The sequence below is a fragment of the Mauremys reevesii genome, linkage group 1 (genome assembly GCF_016161935.1).
Source record: "Mauremys reevesii isolate NIE-2019 linkage group 1, ASM1616193v1, whole genome shotgun sequence".
Taxonomy (NCBI): domain Eukaryota; kingdom Metazoa; phylum Chordata; order Testudines; family Geoemydidae; genus Mauremys; species Mauremys reevesii.
This window is the reverse complement of record NC_052623.1, coordinates 221,496,387-221,515,831: the sequence shown is the minus strand read 5'-3', so window position 1 is coordinate 221,515,831 and position 19,445 is coordinate 221,496,387. Positions and strand designations below refer to the sequence as shown.

At 44.5% G+C, this 19,445-nt stretch overlaps 1 protein-coding gene across 2 annotated transcripts in view; it reads left to right on the top strand.

Annotated features, from left to right (window-relative positions):
* LOC120379112 (C-type lectin domain family 12 member B-like) overlaps positions 1 to 8,797 on the top strand; it is a 28,514-nt gene extending 19,717 nt beyond the window's left edge. For both annotated transcript variants that reach the window (XM_039497147.1, XM_039497146.1), the window contains exons 5-7: positions 461 to 576; positions 860 to 973; positions 8,435 to 8,797. In XM_039497147.1, coding sequence (XP_039353081.1) covers positions 461 to 576; positions 860 to 973; positions 8,435 to 8,441 — 237 coding nt within the window. In that variant the 3' untranslated portion in view covers positions 8,442 to 8,797. The remainder of the gene's footprint in view (positions 1 to 460; positions 577 to 859; positions 974 to 8,434) is intronic.
* Positions 8,798 to 19,445: the final 10,648 nt, after the last annotated feature.

Below are 19,445 nucleotides of genomic sequence, written 5' to 3'. Positions count from 1 at the left end.
CGAACTAGGGTACTTCGAGTTCAGCTACGCTATTCACGTAGCTGAACTTGCGTACCCTAGTTCGACCCTCACCCTTAGTGTAGACCTGCCTTTAGTTAGATGCCTGAAGGTTCAGAGAGACACCTAGATGGATTTTAAAAGTACCTAGACACCTAACTGCCATTGATTTTAGTGGGAGCTAGGAACTTTAAAAACCTACTGGGTGCTTATCTGCATCTTTAGACACCTAAATACCTTTCCCTGGTGCTAGATAGGTGATTCTTACATCTGTCCTGCAACAGTTCATTGGTCTGAGACACTTGAACAGTCCTGTAATGCAGATCAGGAAGGGTGGATGCTATGCCACTGGCCAGAATTTCTCCTGTCACTGATTCACATTAGTTATTTTTTAACAGGCACAAATTATGAAAGATAAAAAACTTGAGTTCTTTTTGGAAATAATGTTGTGATTTCCTCACAGAACCATGTACCTGCAAGAGACAAAACACAATATTACTGGATTGGTTTACATAAATCCAGTAATAACAGCTGGTATTGGGAGGATGGCTCAGCTCTTTCACCAGTGAAAGAAAATTGGTGAGTTTTAAATATTTAGGACCAAATTGCAGCCTGTCCTGCTAATTCCTGTTCTGCGTGGGTGAGGAGGGAGTGGACAAGAAGCAGTGGCAAGCTGGGCCTGGCTCCTCTATACATTCCTGGTACAGCTCAGCTGACTTGGAGGGGAAAGCAATCTAAACCAGTTGTAGGGCAGGTGCAGATTACTTACCTCATGGAAACTGGTGAATACACAGCACCCCAAATACATGCACAGAGTGCCCATCTCAAGACATAATAAAATAAATGATGCTTTATTTTCTAGGATTTACTTGTATCCATCCTATAATTGTGGCTACCTATATGGAGAGAAAATTAATAACGACTACAGCACAGAGGAGCACTTCTGGATCTGTGAGAAAGCAGCTGTCAAACTAAGGTACAGCGACATCACCAAACGGAAATTGGCTCTATCAGTATGTGATAACATATCCTTGTACATTATTTTTTGTTTTTCAGACTTCTCAAAATGGGGTTCCAATGAGCATTTCATTAGACACTAACTGAGAACTTCCTGTTTCTTTTCTCTCTGGGCTTCAGTTATGAAAATCAAGACACTATAATTGGAAAGAGTCTTAAAAAGTAACTTGTAAAAATAAACTATTATCAGCATCGAAGTACTACTGCTGCTAACTACTTATAATGGACAAGCCTAGCAGTCTGGTTCTGAAATGTGTAACAGATGCCAAATTGAATCTAGGAACTTCAGGAACATCAATGAACCAGAGAAACTAGAGATAAAGACCTGTCAGGTCACATCTTGTGACTAGAAGACAGGGCATGATGCTCCTGAACACTAGATTCTCTAGGGCCTGGATGCACAAAAGGCATTAGGTATGGCTCAGTGTCACAGTACCTAACTCTTTGGCGCCCAGAAAACCATTGCAATTCCCAAAGTCTGAGAGAGGTGCCTAGGTTCTTATTCAAAGTATGGGGAGAGATGGGCACCTTAGAATGGGACTCACAAAAGCCAGCACCCTAGGCAGGGAACTGCCTAAGCTAGCTCATGGGAGATGCTGAGGAAAGATCTGGGTAAGCCTCACCCTTCTCACAGAAACAGGCACCTAAGTCCAGGTTGCAGGGAGGTGCCCACCCCTGCTACTCATCCTTAGCTAGAAACCCTCTTTGGTGTTAGGCACCTATGCCATGTTTGCAAGGAGCCCAGGGAGGGGCCTGGCTTCCCTTGTATCTTTCAGCCCAGTGCTTAGGGTACTCAAAGGGATGAAGGAGATACCCAGTTCAAGTCCTCCCCCACTAAGGGGGAGAAGGAGTTTTAATAAGGATTTCTCATATCCAGGGCCACCCGGAGGGGTGAGGGAAGTGGGGCTATTTGCTCCAGGCCCTGAGTCCCACAGTGGCCCCCACAAGAATATAGTATTCTATAGTATTGCAACTTTTTTTATGGAAGGGGGCTCCCCAAAATTGCTTTGCCCCAGGCCCCCTGAATCCTCTGGGCAGACCTGCTCACATCTCAGGTGAGTGGAGGTCAGGACCCCTCCTCCAGAGTCCAATGGTTGCTTCCTTTGTCTCTTCTAGTGCAGAGAATGTGATGAGCAGGGAGAGTGTTTGTTCCTCCTTTTTATAGTTTCAGTCCCGCCTCTTGAACACCATTTTCAGCTGAGACCCAGGAGTCAAAGACTCTATGTCAAAGGATATTCCCTGCTGCTTTTTCACCTGTTTGAATTTCCTTTGTTTCCCTTTCCAGTTTGACTCTGTTTACTGTTTAAATGCAAATTAAGGCAAGCACACATTCCTTCCTTTGTTTACAGTCCATAGCCAGATTCCCTACTTGCCTGTGGGGAAAGCAGCAGTAGTAGCCATCAGGGGCGGCTCTAGGATTTGGGGTGCCCCAAGCACGGCGGCACGCCGCAGGGGGCGCTCTGGCGGTCGCAGATCCCGCGGCTCCGGTGGACCTCCCGCAGACATGCCTGCGGAGGGTCAGCTGGTCCCGCGGCTCCGGTGAGCCTCCCACAGACATGCCTGCGGGAGGTCCACCAGAGCCGCCTGCCGCCCTTGGCGCGCTGGGGTCTGGAGCCGGCCCTGGTAGCCATTCCTGCCTGCCTTTAGGCTACCTCCTCTCCAGTCAGTGCTTCTACATTGTGATGCCAACTTTTCCCAACCTAGCACTAAAAATTTCCCAAATTTGGTGAAAAATTCCCAGATAAAGTTTTTTACAATGCTGCTATATCCTGGGAAATTTCCCAAAATCTGGGAATTTGTGAGTAAAATGTTTCAACTTGGGAAATTGGGAACTTTCATTCAAAGCATTTTACTCACAAATTCCCAGATTTTGGGAAATTTCCCATGATATAGAAGCACTGTTTCTAGTGTTTTTGCTACTGTCAATTTATATAACCCCACCACACCTGCTGGTGTGGCTTCCCCTTCAATTAGCCCTTCAGCTATAGCTCTACTCAGTTAATTGACACTCTGTTAACTACCTATCTTCTAATTAGGTCCCAGTTAATAAATATTGATGGATATTGGAATGAAACGGTGCTGAATTAGCTCCTCTTTTAGCACATCATGTTACAGGATTTGTCAGGGGGCCTGTGCATCTCTGTGGAGCCTCACACTGTGATTGAGGAGCCTCAACTAGGGACTTACATACCTAATTCATTTTGTGCATCCAAGCTCAGAATTTTATCTATTCCTGCTCTAAATATTGCCACTCAGGTATGAAGTTTTCTCCATTTCTCTGGAGGAAACTATTTCCAGAATCTCACAAATTTCACTTTTATCAAATATTTCCTGAGCTTCAGTCTGAAATTTTCTCCTTTCCTCAATTTTATCACATTTCAATTATACCCCTAGACATTTATCGAAATTTATTGAACTGAAAATTATTAAATATTTGTGGATGTGTTCTACATTTTAAAATATATTGATTTAAATTACAATACAGAATACAAAGTGTACACTGCTCACTTTATATTATTTTTATTGCAAATACTTGCACTGTAAAATGATAAATAGGGTTTTTTCAGTTCACCTCATACAAGTACTATAGTACAATCTCTTTATTGTGACAATGCAAATTACATACATAAATTTTTTTTGTTACATAACTGCACTCAAAAACAAAACAACGCAAAATCTTAGAGCCTACAAGTCCACTCAGTCCTACTTCTTGTTCATCCAATCCTAAGACAAACAAGTTTGTTTACATTTACAGGAGATACAGATGCCCACTTCTCACTTTCTGGTGACATTGTAAATAAGAACAGACATTCGCATGAGACTTTTATAGCCAGCATCACAAGGTATTTACGTGCCACATATGCTAAACATTCGTATGCCCCTTCATGCTTCGGCCACCATTCCAGAAGACATGCTTCCATGCCAATGATGCTCATTTAAAAAAAATAATGTGATAATTAAATTTGTGACTGAACTCCTTGGGGGAGGTTTGTATGTCTCCAGCTCTATTTTACTTTCATTCTGCCATATATTTCATGCTATAGTAGTCTTAGGGCTAGTCTACACTTACCAGCCGGGTCGACGCGGTGAGTTCGACTTCTCGGAGTTCGAACTATCGCGTCTAATCTGGACGCGATAGTTCGAACTACGGAAGCGCCGCGGTCGACTCCGGTACTCCACCACTGCAAAAGGCGGTGGCGGAGTCGACCTTGGAGCCGCGGACTTCGATTCCGTGGCATCTGGACGGGTGAGTAGTTCGAACTAGGGTACTTCGAATTCAGTTACGCTATTCACGTAGCTGAATTTGCGTACCCTAGTTCGACCCCGCTTCTTAGTGTGGACCAGCCCTTAGATGACTCAACACATGTTCTTTTTAAGAACACTTTCACTGCAAATTTCACAAAACGCAAAGAAGGTACCAATGTGAGATTTCTAAAGATAGCTACAGCACTCAACCCAAGGTTTAAGAATCTGAAGTGCCTTCCAAAATCTTAGAAGGACGAGGTGTGGAGCATGCTTTCAGAAGTCTTAAAAGAGCAACACTCCAATGCAGAAACTACAGATCCGGAACCACCAAAGAAGAAATTCAACCTTCTGCTGGTGGCATCTGACTCAGATTATGAAAATGAACATGTGTCAGTCTGTACTGCTTTGGACTGTTATCAAGGAGAACCTGCTATCAGCATGGACACGTCCTCCAGGATGGTAGATGAAGCATGGAGGGACATATGAATCTTTAGCGCATCTGGCATGTAAATATCTTGTGACACCGGCTGCAACAGTGCCATGCAAACACCTGTTCTCACCTTTTAGGTGACATTGTGAATAAGAAGCAGGCAGCATTATCTCCTGCAAATGTAAACAAACTTGCTTATTTGAGTGATTGGCTGAATAAGAAATAGAACGGATTGGACTCATAGGTGCTAAAGTTTTACATTGTTTTATTTTGTAATGCAGTTATTTTTTTGTACATAATTCTACAATAGTAAGTTCAACTTTCATGATAAAGAGATTTCACTACAGTATTTGTTAGGTGAATTCAAAATGTTTTTTACAGTGCAAATATTTGTAATAAAAAATAAATATAAAGTGAGCACTGTACACTTTGTACTCTGTCTTGTAATTTAAATCAGTATATTTGGAAACGTAGAAAACATCCCAAATATTTAAATAAATGGTATTCTATTATCATTTAACAGTGAAAATAATCAGGTGATTAACTGTGATTAATTTTTTAATTGTGATTATTTTTAATTGCTTTAAAGCCCTTGTATGTACATAATACACCTTGCACCACAGACACTACACTATCCTCCAGATGTTGATACTGATTAAAATTGTGCATGTGTTTGTATTGTACATTTATATTTAGATCAATTACTTTTTAGAAATCTAAATAAAAAACAATGATACATTCACTTAAGCACTTTGTGCACTGCTGAAACATCACACAGCTGAAGGTGCCATTACAGTACGAACATTAACAAAGGAAGAGCCTCTCCAGCCCCTGTTTGGATATCTGAAGGTTCAGATGGGGTATGGATGAATGAGATGGAATCTAATAGGGCTTTTCCAGCTCTAAAATCTTTGGCTTTATGAAAATATAAAAAACAGACACTATATAAAGGTACAGCACTTATCATTTCCTGTTACTTTCCCAAACAAAATATATTTGTGTGTCAGAGGTGTCAGAATCATATGTCAAAATAGTGCCTCTGAAAGACTCTCCTATAGCACTTGAATGGTCCTGTAAGCATAGAAAGTAGGGCTATCTCACAGATACTGTGACAGGTGAACACCACCTCATTCTGTGATACTTATCTTCTTTCAAGGACTTCCAGCAGTCATTCTGAATCTGCAGATGCATGAACTAAGAACTGGGGGTACTATTAAACTCTCATCATAGGAATATCTATGTCTATACAGCAGTAGACAAAAGTTATTGGATTGGATTATCATATAAAACCAAAGGCCTGGCTGAATTTGGAAGAATGCAACTCTTTCTTCACTGCAAATAGGCTGGTAAATGTTGATGATCTAGGCTCAGATTTTCAGCAGTAAGTACCTAAAGTTGGGCTAAGTCCATATTTAGGCATGAACACCATGTACTATCAGAGACAAACATCCTCACGTATGCCAACGAGTTTGTAAAATCACCTCACAATCGCTCCACGACAATCATTCCCCCTGGAAAAATATACAGTGTTTCACTGACAAGCTGGGAATGCCTTCCAGTCTCTGTTTTCCTGGCACCGGTGGGGGATGAGAATGCTGAGGAGGTTGTCTAGGATTAGTGCTGTGTATTGCCATCTCTGGACAACCCACTTTGGATTCCCAGTCTCACTGGTGTCACCCCCTGCTGGCTCAGAGTGGGGCTCTGTCCCCCTTCAGTGGTGGCTAGTGATTGATGAACCTGCTGGAGACTCGGGAAATGGTAAGTGTCTTTTGGCTCATGCAGTAAAAGCTCATGCATTAAGCTCCCAGGGTTGATGCCCACTGCCGATGTGGGTTGGAATTACACTGGTTTTTAGCTCTGACTGTACCTAGAAACACTGTGGTGTTGGGTCCGATGACCTAGATGTTGGTGTCTCCACTGCTCTCCAGGGGACCCATCTCAGATTCCATCCTTAGGTTCTGTCACTACTCTGGGGCTAGCAGTGTTGTGAGCACTTTACAGCCAGGTCTATTTTCCTAGGGTTCAGGGCTAGACCCTGTCAGACCCTTCAACAGTTTGGAGAATCATGTTTCACTGAGAGTGACTCAAACAGTTCTTGTGAAGATGGCCCTATGTGGAAATGGCCATGTGTGTAACACGAACATGCCATGGTGTAATGAAGCAGTGCTTTGGTTTCTGGGATCTATATTTACTAACCTGCCAAACACTGTGCATATCTGCTTGATAACTGGTATGTTTATGCCAATAAGAATTGCAAAGAGAACAATGTCTGGATCTGTGAGAAAGCAGCCATCCAGCTGAGGTTAAAGACAATCAACTGTGGGAAGTGTGGTTTATCATTATGAAATGATAATTTATCAGCAGCGTAAAGATTCTCCGGGTGCTCTGTATTGTTAGATTTTTGGTTCTTCAGCGTTTTCAAAGGGCAATTTAAATAGATGTGTAATCAGAGTCCAAATCAGAATCTCCATTTGCATTGTTTTTGGGGCACCTCTGTTAAAAACTACATTACTAACCAAGCACACATAGCGTGTTGCCACAAAGAATGCACAAAGTCTGTCAATCCAGCTCTGAAAAGTGCAATGGATACCAAATAGAAAATGGCAACTCCAGAAAAAACTATAAACCAATTGAACTGAGAGATGGAAAGACATGTAGGGTCACAGTCTGCTCACCCCCTGGATGCCCAGTGTATGATTGCCTCCTAGTGTCTATTTGTCAGAGATTTGTCTATTGCAGGTTTAACTCAGGTGATGAGATTTCAACCACTTCCATTCAGGAGTCTATTTTAAATAATAATTTGAGACATGCTAATCTCCTAGAACTGGAAGGGACCTTGAAAGGTCATCATGTCCAGGCCCCTGCCTTCACTAGCAGGACCAATTTTTGCCCTACATCCCTAAGTGGCCCCTTCAAGGATTGAACTTACAACCCTGGGTTTAGCAGGCTAATGCTCAAACCACTGAGCCATCCCTCCCCCCAATCTCACTTTTTGCAATCTTACTTTGATTTTTGATATTTGATTGCACTCCTACAAAAATATTTCCTGATAGCCTATCTAAACATTTCTCTTTCCCTCAGTTTTTTCACCCATCTATTAAACCCTCAAGCAACCCCAAAGAAATTCCTCTGATTCTCTGTGCATACTTGTGTAAGGTGGCAGTTTTCTTCCTACTATGTCATCACTTGGCCAAGTTATGCATATATAGTTCTTTTAAATTTTCTTCAGAAACTAATCCCTCCAGAATCATAAGCATTTTGTGGGAAATGATAATTTAGAAAGTACTCTGATATTCATTTCTGCTGACTATACCTTCATTTTACACACTGTAATATTATAGGACATATTGAAGGACCCTCTTAACAGAGTGTATTGAAAACCTCTGTAACTCACTGCCTCAAGATAAAAGAGTTAAATATTGTGGCTGGATTTTCAACAAATTAGATAACTTTAGGGCACTCATAATGTTCACAGTTATTTAATTGGCAAGCATGATAAATGTATTTCTGTGATGAACACTTCTTGGAGTTACTCCTGAAGGCTACTCAGAAGATTTAGGCAATGAATTAAGTAACTGCAGCCTCACATGATGTTGATTCTGCAATGAAACATGCACAGTCCCCCTGGACTCAGAAGACTGCAATGGCTTCCAGGCTCAATTCAATCAAAGCATTGATGTTATTCTAAAAAGATAATTTTGCTTTGTACCATACTGACCAACATTTTCCTTTATTTTATCCCAGCATGTGAGAAAGAGTAGAACATGTGAGCTGACAGTCCCCACATGCATTCATCTGGGTGTGCAGGATTCTCACTGACGGGCTCTCTTCTCTGAAATGTACTGCTGTGCACTGATGTAAGTGTGGCGGAGTGGGCTGATATGGCATCCAGTTGTCAAAAGTTGGGGTAGGTCTTAAAAATAGATTTTAGTTCTGTTGAATATTGTACATTTTGTATTGTACTCTTTTAAAAATGTTGTATGTTTTATTTCCTGTATTATTTCTATACTACTGTATACGGATACATCATTTTAAGGGCTTTTTCTGTATTGTACACGTGCTTTGATGTTTGGTCAGGTGTCATTTAAAAATCAAAATCAAAATTAATATATTTTATTTTGTGGTATCCTCTGTCTGAAGAATAGAATACCCTTGTGTTCTTGTGAAGAGGGAGACCAGTGGAGTGCACCATGTAACAGTTCCTGATTTCAGATGGAGTTGGGTGGTAGCAGGGGAATTTCAGCATGGGAACTTTGACTCTGGCTCTCCTCTCTCCATGCCTGGATCATACAAAGCAATGCCGCCCCTGGGATGGTCACCCCCACCCCAACCCAGGGCTCTTACTAAGTAACATGATCTAGCCTTAAATACCCTTTGTTTCTTGATTACATGAAGTTTAACCAATGGCCTCAAATTCTGTTCTGTGAACATTTACACAAACAAAACTGCACTTGCACACCTGATCATAGAAAGCAGAAGGAAGGGGTGTGAACAAGGCTGAATAGAAATACAGTTCAGCATTTGCAAGCACTGCCAAGAATACATTTATATTTTTTGTTAGTGATGATGATTGTGAAGCACTGGAATGGGTTACCTAGGGAGGTGGTGAAATCTCCTTCCTTAGAGGTTTTTAAGGTCAGGCTTGACAAAGCCCTGGCTGGGATGATTTAGTTGAGAATTGGTCCTGCTTTGAGCAGGGGGTTGGACTAGATGACCTCCTGAGGTCCCTTCTAACCCTGATATTCTATGATTCTATTATTGTAATTCTGAATATGTCTCTCCCAGGAGATGTGGGGATCAGAAAGATTACAACAAAACATAGTTGTACATCACACTCATGCTCTGGATAGACCTGACTTCCATTTTTAATTGTGGTCCACGGGTCAGTGTATGATTTCCAACATTCCTCAATCCATAGTGGAACTCCCACTGTTGTCACCTGTACAGCTGATCAGGAATGTTTTGCTTAAACTTTTTTTGTTGCAAAATGTCAGTGTCTTTTGGCTAACACTGACCTGCATTGAATATGCATTGGTGACAAAAATGTGAAAGGGATCTCAGGTCTAGGATGGAATTTCTGGTCAAAACCAGGAAGTAGATTGTGGAGAAACTTGCTCTTTGAGGCTAGCCAACAGCCCAGGGGTTAATAATACTCATCTAGAGTGTGGGCACTCTAGAGTCAAGTCCTCACTGTGATTCAAGGTACAAGAGCGCACAAGTACATCTTGAAAAATGGTAAGAATGATGAAGACTGATAATTTTACTCATTTTGCAACACAGCAGAGCCTTGAGAAGCCCTCATTGAGTCAGGTCTCTCAGGTCTCCATTAAAATGATCTTTTTTGTTTCTCTTCACCTACAGTCAAAGTGCCTACCTGTTTTGTCTTCTATAAAATTCTGCATGGTGGTCTTGTGACATCTCTTTTCCTATGATCCTACCAGGAAAACAGACTTGTAGCAATCAGATAAGAAGTACGCTTCATATATCCACAATCTATTTCCAGTCAAAAGACATCATTTACTTATGTGGTCAGACCATATATAGCCACTTTATGTTCAATAAAGACAGCTTTTACAGATAATTTCAGCCTGCTGGTGACAGTTGTGTCTGGGCCAAGCTCGGATGTTGATGCCATCCACCTGTCTTAGTTTCTCCTTTGTTGCATTTCACTCTGAACAATGTGATTCTACTGGAGAAACAAGTTATTATTTCCTGCCACTACCAGAAAGAAATAAAATGAGTGTTTATGTTTAATCAGTAGTGCTACTATATTGCCTTTGTAACACATGGTTAGTTCCCTTAAAGGGATAATCTACTTTGAAAAGCCCTACTACTTGTACATATGCAGAGTGAAAGCTTCTGATCTGAGGGACAAATATCAGTCTACATGGATTTTTACATCTGTTTGCCCTGCAGAAGGAGCAGGAGCTGTCCCCTTTGTGCATCATGTGAAAGTAGAATGAATTATATTACAAAAATAGATAGGATTAAAGAAATGCTGTCTGTACCTTTAAGGAAAATCGCTGGAATGCTGGAGTCCAGGTGTCCGGAATACAGACATTAACATAGAACAATTGCACTGTTTAAGGGCAATTGGTGAAGCATTAGCCTTAGATCGATAGGAGTTAGTAAGGAAGTAGGATATGCATGCTATGCCCCAGGTGAATTTTGCTGTTTTTCTCTCTTTCTCCCTTTGTTTAATTCCCGCAATTTTATCTGTATAAATAAGACTGTTTGGGTCTTGCATGGGCACTCACATTATCTGAATGTTATTGGCGGAGCGCTGCGCTAATAAAAACAGAGTGGTCTGACAAATTGTGAGTCTTGATTCTAACTTTGACAATTTGGAGGTTCCACCGAGATGGCAACTATCTTCACTGGGGCTGTGTGATCCCTGACCGTTTTGTGGGACGACCGTGGCAGCCGGCACCTGGGCATTTGGCCCAAGCGGTCCTCCTTCTGAACGGAAGGGTGCACAACCACAGTGAAGTCTACGCCATCGAACCTGTTGGTTCCCACTCTGTTCTGGTAGGGATCCCAGGATCTGGCATCAGGAATCTGGTTAGGTAATTATATCTGTGTTTTGTCCGGACTGAGGACTGTCCTGTCTCTGTGCCTATCTGTCCTCTCTGTGGAGTGTTTGAGTCTGGGTGCCGTCTCCATCCGGGGATTGGCCAACCAAGGGGTTCCTGTCTCCGCAGTCTGAGTGAGTGAAATCTGCACAATCGCAGCTGCACCGCACCTTGGGTAAAGCCCCTGGTGTGAAAGCAAGGGCGATTGAGGCAGTAGCCTGTGGGGTCCTTTTGTGTGTGGCACCGGGCATCACTCTGACGAACCCGAATTTCCTTCTTGTGTGATTGGTGTGTAAAGTCCTCCTGTATGGGTAACCAGACATCTAAGTCGGGACAGTTCCCTAAAGGAACCCCGGCTCATTTTATGCATTTTAGGAAGGGTCCGGACTCCTGTAAATTTCTGGAAAAATGGTCTAGGCTAACACAGGGAGATCCCAAAACTCAGTGGCCACTGTTAGGATCTTGGGACAAGGACCGAGTAGACGTCTTAAAAGACAAATTCGGCCAATCTAAAACTAAATTGGCAAAAGGAGAGGTTGACTGTTTCATGCAATGGTGGGAAGAGGCAAATCGTAGATGGACAGAATCGAAACTCGCCTCTCTCAAAGATTCAAATGATAAGTTAAAAGCTTTATTGGAAACCTCCTCTCCCACCACTAGACTGAGCGCTCCCCTTTATCCAGTTCTCCAAGCAGATCCCCCTTCATACTCCTGTCTCCGGGTGGGAAAAGACGAAGAAAACCCCTTGCTAGATTCCGGGGACGATGATGAGGAAGACGCATTAATTGGCCTGGCAGCCTTGCGTCGGATCAATAGACAGCCACCCACGGCCCCAGCTCAGGAACAACTGTCACCAGATTTCTCAGCTCATGAACAATTCCCAGAGATCTCCAGTTCAGACCTGTCTGGATCATCCAGTACGGCCGAGGCCCATTCCTCTGAACCCACTCTGCCCCGTAAAAGCTCGCGCTTGGGCCTTAAAAATGTCCAGGCCCCTTTCTGAATCCTGCATACTGGGGGCCAAGAAGGGGGTCCCACTTGGAGCTATAAACCCTGGACTCTCACAGAGCTCCTTTCAATTGTAAAAGGCTTTCCAAAGCCCCGGGAAAATCCTACCAAATTTGCAGAGGAATTTTTGTTAGTATGTGACACCTATGAACCCTCTGAGGCAGACCTCCTGCAGCTGTGCAAGCTACTTGTAGCAGCCCCAAGTGAGCATGAAAAATGGCTCACAGCCGCAAATTGGCTCACTGCTGACCGCCACTCTACTTTACCAGACACTGGTCCTAATGCTGATTACCGGAAAAAGTGTAAAGAGCGAGCTAAAAATCTATTTGAAGCCATCCCTCAGGTATGGACTCCTAAAACCAACTGGATGGTCATAAATGGCTGTAAGCAATGACAGGGAGAGAACCCGGGTGACTATCGCACTCGGCTAACTGACATTTTTCTGCAACATTCTGGTATAAAACAGCCAGATAGAAATGGACAGGGCGCCCTGGCTAGTGTGTTTGTTAATGGCCTCCTACCTGCTATTGGCAATATGCTAAAACGAATAAGTGTTGGGTGGGAGACTGAAACCATGGACAAATTGCAAACAGTGGCAGAGCACTGCCAACGTACTTTAAAGGGAAAGGAGGAACAATCAGCTCAACAGTTAATGGCCCTGCAAATACAGCATTATTCAGGGCAGGGCAAACAGTTCCGGGGACGGGGAAAATACCAGGGACGGGGACGTGGTCGAGGGAGGGGCAAAGGAACTGGTTTTCGGGTTATGGGGATGTTTGTAATTACTGTAAACAGCCCGGACATTGGAAGAACGAATGTCCCAGCCGGCCTGGTAATTCTGTAAATAACCAGCTAGACCCCCTGCCAGCACAGCCAGTCAGTCCCCAGCCTTACTTTGTCTCACTGCAATGATGGGATGCCGGGGAACCTCAGGAAATTTTAACTCCTTTACTACCACTCACTCCTACGGGTGAGTCTGTGTTAACTATCAATGATCTTTCTCTCCCTTTCCTTGTTGATACGGGAGCTTCACTCTCTGCAGTTCGTACTACTGATCTGCCTGCGGTTCCCCGCTCCGGAAAAACTGTGTCCGCTGTGGGCATTACGGGAGTCCCAACCCCTTAGCCCCTTTCAAAACCTCTACCAGTCCAGGTTGGTCCCCTTTCTGCGGATCATGCCTTCCTTCTCTCTGATTCCACTCCGGTAAACCTTTTGGGTCGGGATCTGTTATGTAAGCTTGGCTGCACCATATACTGTTCCCCGGATGGGGTCTATTTACAAATTCCCCAGTCCTCTCTGAGTGATTCTGTAGCCTCCCTGCTATCTGAAACTTCCCTTTCCACTCCAGTCCCTTGTTGCCCACTGGTCCCATCCCTTGAACACGTAATTTCGCAGGTCCCATCCTCTCTGTGGCCAACCCATCCCTCTGAGGTGGGCCGCTTAAACACTGACCCTGTCTGCATTACTGTGGACTCCTCCAAACCCCTGCCTCTCCTTTCTCAATACCCTTTAAACCCTGAGGCAGAGGCTGGCATTAGCAAGGCATTATTGTTCCCTGCTCCAGTCCCTGTAACACCTCTATCCTCCCAGTTCGAAAAGCTGATGGCAAATCATGGCGATTTGTTCAGGACCTCCGAGCCATTAATCGTATTGTCATACCCGCCTTTCCTGTTGTCCCAAACCCAGCAACGATTCTGGCTTCTATCCCACCAGCTGCAACTCATTTTACTGTTGTTGATTTGTGTTCTGCTTTCTTTTCTGTTCTGGTTCACCCTGACTCCCAGTACCTCTTTGTCTTTTCTTACAAGGGACAGCAATATACATGGACCACGCTTCCCCAGGGGTATACGGAAAGCCCATCTTACTTTTCCCAGGCATTAGCCCGAGACCTAGCTGACCTTGTTTTCCCATCCGGGTCCACTCTAGTCCAATATGTGGATGATCTACTCCGCTGTTCCCCCTCGTTATCTGCCTCAGAAACTGATTCTTTAGTGCTCCTTAATGCCTTAGCAAACAAAGGTCACAAGGCTTCTCGCTCTAAACTACAACTCTGTCAAGCCTCTGTCACATACCTTGGTTTTCTCCTCTCCCAGGGTTCCCGTATGCTCTCTCCCACCCGTGTCCAGGCTATCCTTAGCTTTCCCCGACCCTGCTCCCCACGCCAGGTCCGAAAATTTTTGGGCATGGCTGGATTTTGCAGGCAATGGATTCCCCAATATGCCTCCCTTGCAAAACCTCTCCAGGAACTCACTCGACTCTCTGTGCCTAATCCCATGCCATGGCCCCCTGAAGCAGACTCTGCCTTTGTTTCCCTCAAACAAGGTTTAGCTTCTGCCCCCGCTTTAGGGCTGCCAGACTATTCTAAGCCTTTTACCCTTTTCTGCCATGAACAATCTGGATGTGCACTTGGAGTTCTTATTCAGGTGCACGGAGAAAAGAACCGCCCAGTAGCTTATTTCTCTGCCACTTTGGACCCTATGGCCCAAGGCCTACCTCCCTGCCTGCGTGCTGTGGCTGCCGCGCCTAGTCGAAATGTCTGAATCCCTTGTCCTTCGCTCTCCCCTTACTCTCATGGTCCCTCACTCTGTGGAAACTCTGCTGTTACAGCGTAACACAAGCCACCTCTCCTCCGCTCGCCTTACCAGGTACGAACTTCTACTGTTGTCGGCTTCGTATATCACCATAAAGCGTTGTTCGCAGTTAAATCCTGCCACTCTCCTTCCCTTGTCTAATGATGGTGATCCCCACGACTGTCTTGCAACTGTGTCTGCTGTCACCGTCCCGCGCCCTGACCTTTCTGATGTCCCTCTCCCTAACTCTGACCTTGTTTTGTTTACTGATGGTTCCTGTTTTCGAGACAGCCAAGGTCGTCTCCTTGCAGGATACGCTGTTGTGTCACTCTCTGAAACCCTCGAAGCTGCGCCTTTACCTTCTGTAACCTCAGCACAAGTTGCTGAATTAGTCGCCCTCACCCGTGCCTGCTTTTTGGCGGAGGGACGCTCCGCAACCATTTACACTGACTCCCGCTATGCTTTTGGGGTTGTACATGACTTTGGCACCTTGTGGCAAGCTCGGGGTTTCCTTACCTCCGCCGGTACCCCCATTAAAAATGGCCCCTACATTGCTGCTCTCCTGTATGCAGTTTTACTTCCCTCTGCCCTAGCTATTGTTAAGTGCCCTGGCCACTCGACGGCAGATACTGATGTTGCTAAGGGTAACGCATTTGCTGATGCCTCTGCTAAACATGCTGCTGCCATAGAACCTTCCCCAGATGCATTTCTAGGTTCCCTTTCTGTTTCTATAGCACCGCCGTCCCTCACTGACCTCACCCTGCTCCAGGATTCTGCCCCAGAAGCCGAAAAAGACTACTGGGTTGCCCAGGGTTGCTCTCTGCATCCTGATTCCCTTTGGCGTTCGCCTACTGGTGCCTTTGTGGCTCCCTTTTCACTCTACCCGTCTCTGGCCGCCCTGCTTCACGGTGTTTCGCATGTCAGAAAGGAGGGAATGGTCTCTGCTGTAACTAAGGTGGGATGGTGGGCCCCCCATTTCAGCTCTTTTGCAGCCCGCCACTGTGCCGCCTGTACCACTTGTCAAAGCCACAATATTGGTAAACCTGTAAAAGTGGCTCAGGGATTCCGGGGCCTGCCCCAAGCACCCTTCTTGCATTGGCAACTTGATTTTGTACAAATGCCCAAGTGCCAACGATATGAATTCATTTTGGTTATGGTATGTTTATTTTCTGGTTGGATTGAAGCCTTTCCTTGTCACAAGGCTGATTCACTGTCTGTTGCTAAATGTTTGTTAAATCATATTATGCCTGCCAAGGGAATTCCTGCCACTCTGTCCAGTAACCAGGGTACACATTTTACTGGACAAATTGTTCAACACCTGGATCGTATATTACATATCACACACCTGCTGCACTGTCCCTACCACCCACAAAGTGCAGGTGCTGTGGAAAGGCGAAATGGTGTACTTAAGAATAAGCTTGCTAAGATTTGTGACTCCACAGGATTAAGCTGGCCAGCAGCTTTACCACTAGCCCTTATGGAAATGCGATCCACTCCATCCCAAAGGCATAAACTGAGTCCCTTTGAAATTGTTATGGGATGCCCTATGCGAGCTGTGGCTACCATTACTCCAGTCCCAGACTTGAACTTGACTCACAGTACGCTCCTTCAATACTGCAAGGGATTAATGCAAGCTGTAAGTCACTTCCATTCACAGGATCGAGCCGCCTGGCCGACAGAACCCACCTCCGACACTTGCCACAACCTCGAGCCAGGTGACTGGGTTTACGTACGGCACCATCATCGAAAACATGCCTTGGAACCCCGGTGGAAGGGTCCTCATCAGGTACTGCTTACTACCCAGACGGCTGTTAAACTATCTGGCATTGCAGCGTGGATACATGCTTCGCAGTGTAAGAAGACACCCTCCCCGGTGAACCAATCATCACCTCAGGACCGCGCAGAGTCAATTTTGACTCCAGAAGAAGACGTAGAGGAACAGCCTGCAAAACCTTACAATCTACGCTCTCGTAATCTCTTGTCGTCTGCCAGAAGCAGACGACAACCTAAAGCAAGGCCCACCAAAAGAAGCAGTAGTGAGCCTAGCGCCTGCTGCCTGGTGGATGTAAAACCGTGACTGCGGTTCCCTCAGTTGAGGTTGTCAGAACCAGAAGGGCCTTGCCTCCAACATGCACCTCTGGTGGCGCCTGTTCCTCGGCTGCTGGTGTCTTAATGTCTGGGGAGCCCACAATGACATTTCTTTTATCCAGCAGCAAGTGTGGATAGCTCAGACCCTTAATATTTCTAAATGCTGGGTCTGCAGCCACATCCCAGCCCACTTTCAAGCTGGTATTCCTGTCCTGGCTATCCCACTCAATTCCCCAGATCTCACTGGAGGACCTCGTCCGTTTAACAAAACATGGAACAGCAATGACACTTGGGAAGCAGTGGGAATAAGTGTATCTAACTGGATAAGTGTGGTGGAGGGAAAGGGTCACTGGTGTTGGGTGTGTAATGGGACAGGGCTGGATCTGGGAAAAAGCCGTTGCCTTCAGCATATCGTGGCCAATGGTGTATGGGATTATTCAAACAAAACTAAAGAGTGGCGGGCCGGGTATGGGGATATGCATTTTTTCTCAACCTGGGATCAAACAGAAAAATCAATCTCATGTTCCCCTTACAGTAATCTTAGTAAAAATAATACAATCTTTCAATGCCATACAAACACTACCACTCCTCGTAAGGAGAATTACCCTGTTCCCTTTGGAGGATATTACTCCTCATTTACAGACACCTATGTAATAAATGGATGCAATCGACCCTTCCCGGCCTTAGTAGGCCATCATTGGGTTTGTGGAACCAAAGCTTATACTGCATTACCAGCTAACTGGTCAGGTATCTGTTATCCCACCCAACTCTTCCCACAATTCCGAGTGCTAGGTTCCTTCCCACGAGAACGCCTCCTTAATTTCAGGCGAAAAAGAAGGGACTTACCAGATGCCCAATGGTATATAAATAACATAAGCCCCTTAACCTGGGAAGATGCCATTGGCGGTTCCCTTATCCCACTTGGGGGAGTAATACACCATGCAAAAAGGCTCCTGAGGTTACAAGCAGTAGTTGAAATAATGGCAAATGAAATCGGAGAGAGTTTAAAAACTCTGGCCAAAGAAACAGAGGCGATCCGACAGGTGGCCCTTCAAAACCGTCAGGCATTGGACATAGTGCTGGCGGCCAAAGGAGGGACCTGTGCACTCATTGGAAAAGAATGTTGTGTGTATATACCTGACAATACCAATGAGGTAATAGATCGCGCTAGCCACTTAGAACAAATCGTATATCTTCCCCATGAAGAGCCGAGTTCTTTATGGAAGTGGCTAAGCAACCTGTTCAATTTCTCTGGCCTAGGAAACTGGTTGTTTCAGGGAGCCCTGACTATCCTGTTTGGAATCCTAGTGATTTTTGTATGTTTTCAGTTAATCTCCTGTTGTATCCAAAATTGTGTAAAATATGCCACCCAGGTGACTGCCCCAAAACAGAGTGCTAATATGATGATTTTAAATATCGCTGATGAACAAAAAGATAAAGAACGGTTAATATGTGGAACCCAGTCCATCATTGGTCATGGCGAAGCGTGACCAAAAGGAGGGATTGTGAAAGTAGAATGAATTATATTACAAAAATAGATAGGATTAAAGAAATGCTGTCTGTACCTTTAAGGAAAATCGCTGGAATGCTGGAGTCCAGGTGTCAGGAATACAGACATTAACATAGAACAATTGCACCGTTTAAGGGCAATTGGTGAAGCATTAGCCTTAGATCGATAGGAGTTAGTAAGGAAGTAGGATATGCATGCTATGCCCCAGGTGAATTTTGCTGTTTTTCTCTCTTTGTCCCTTTGTTTAATTCCCGCTCTTTTATCTGTATAAATAAGACTGTTTGGGTCTTGCATGGGCACTCACATTATCTGAATGTTATTGGCGGAGCGCTGCGCTAATAAAAACAGAGTGGTCTGACAAATTGTGAGTCTTGATTCTAACTTTGACAATCATCAACAGAATTGCTGAGTTCCAATAAGTTACTATTGTGAAGTTTGGGTCACACGTTGCACACGTCTACCTGAGTGTTTCAGTATAACACAGAGTGATGAGGGGCACTCTGAATCCATTCACTGAGGAAACATCCTGTGGCACTGGGGTGTTTTTCATAAAAGTTTGGGTCCTGGTTACTGTGAAGCCAGCCATCTCTGTAGCAGGCTGAACTTGGGTGGGAAAACCTACTTTATTAGATAGGAAAGGTAACTTATTATAAGAAGTGTAGTCCCCAGTTTCCGTTGTGTGATTTTTGGTTGTTTTTTTTTAATTATTGCAACCATTTGTTTCCATCACTCTTGTTTCTAGCTGAATCTCTCTCCTCTCTTAAATAACACTTCTGTGATATTCAAAGTGTCCAGAAGTGCTGTGTGGTTTACAGGAGAGGTGGTTTAAAGTAAAACTATTAAATTAGGGTTCATTGCTTCTTTGAGGGTAGAGGATCTGGGACTTCTGAGTAGCCAGTGTCAGGGGCTGGATATCTGAGAATAGTGATTCAAGGGGACTTGGGTGCACCTATTGTTAACCAATAAGGCAAAGTCAGGGCTGGCTTTGCCCAAAGGAAAGTGCTTGG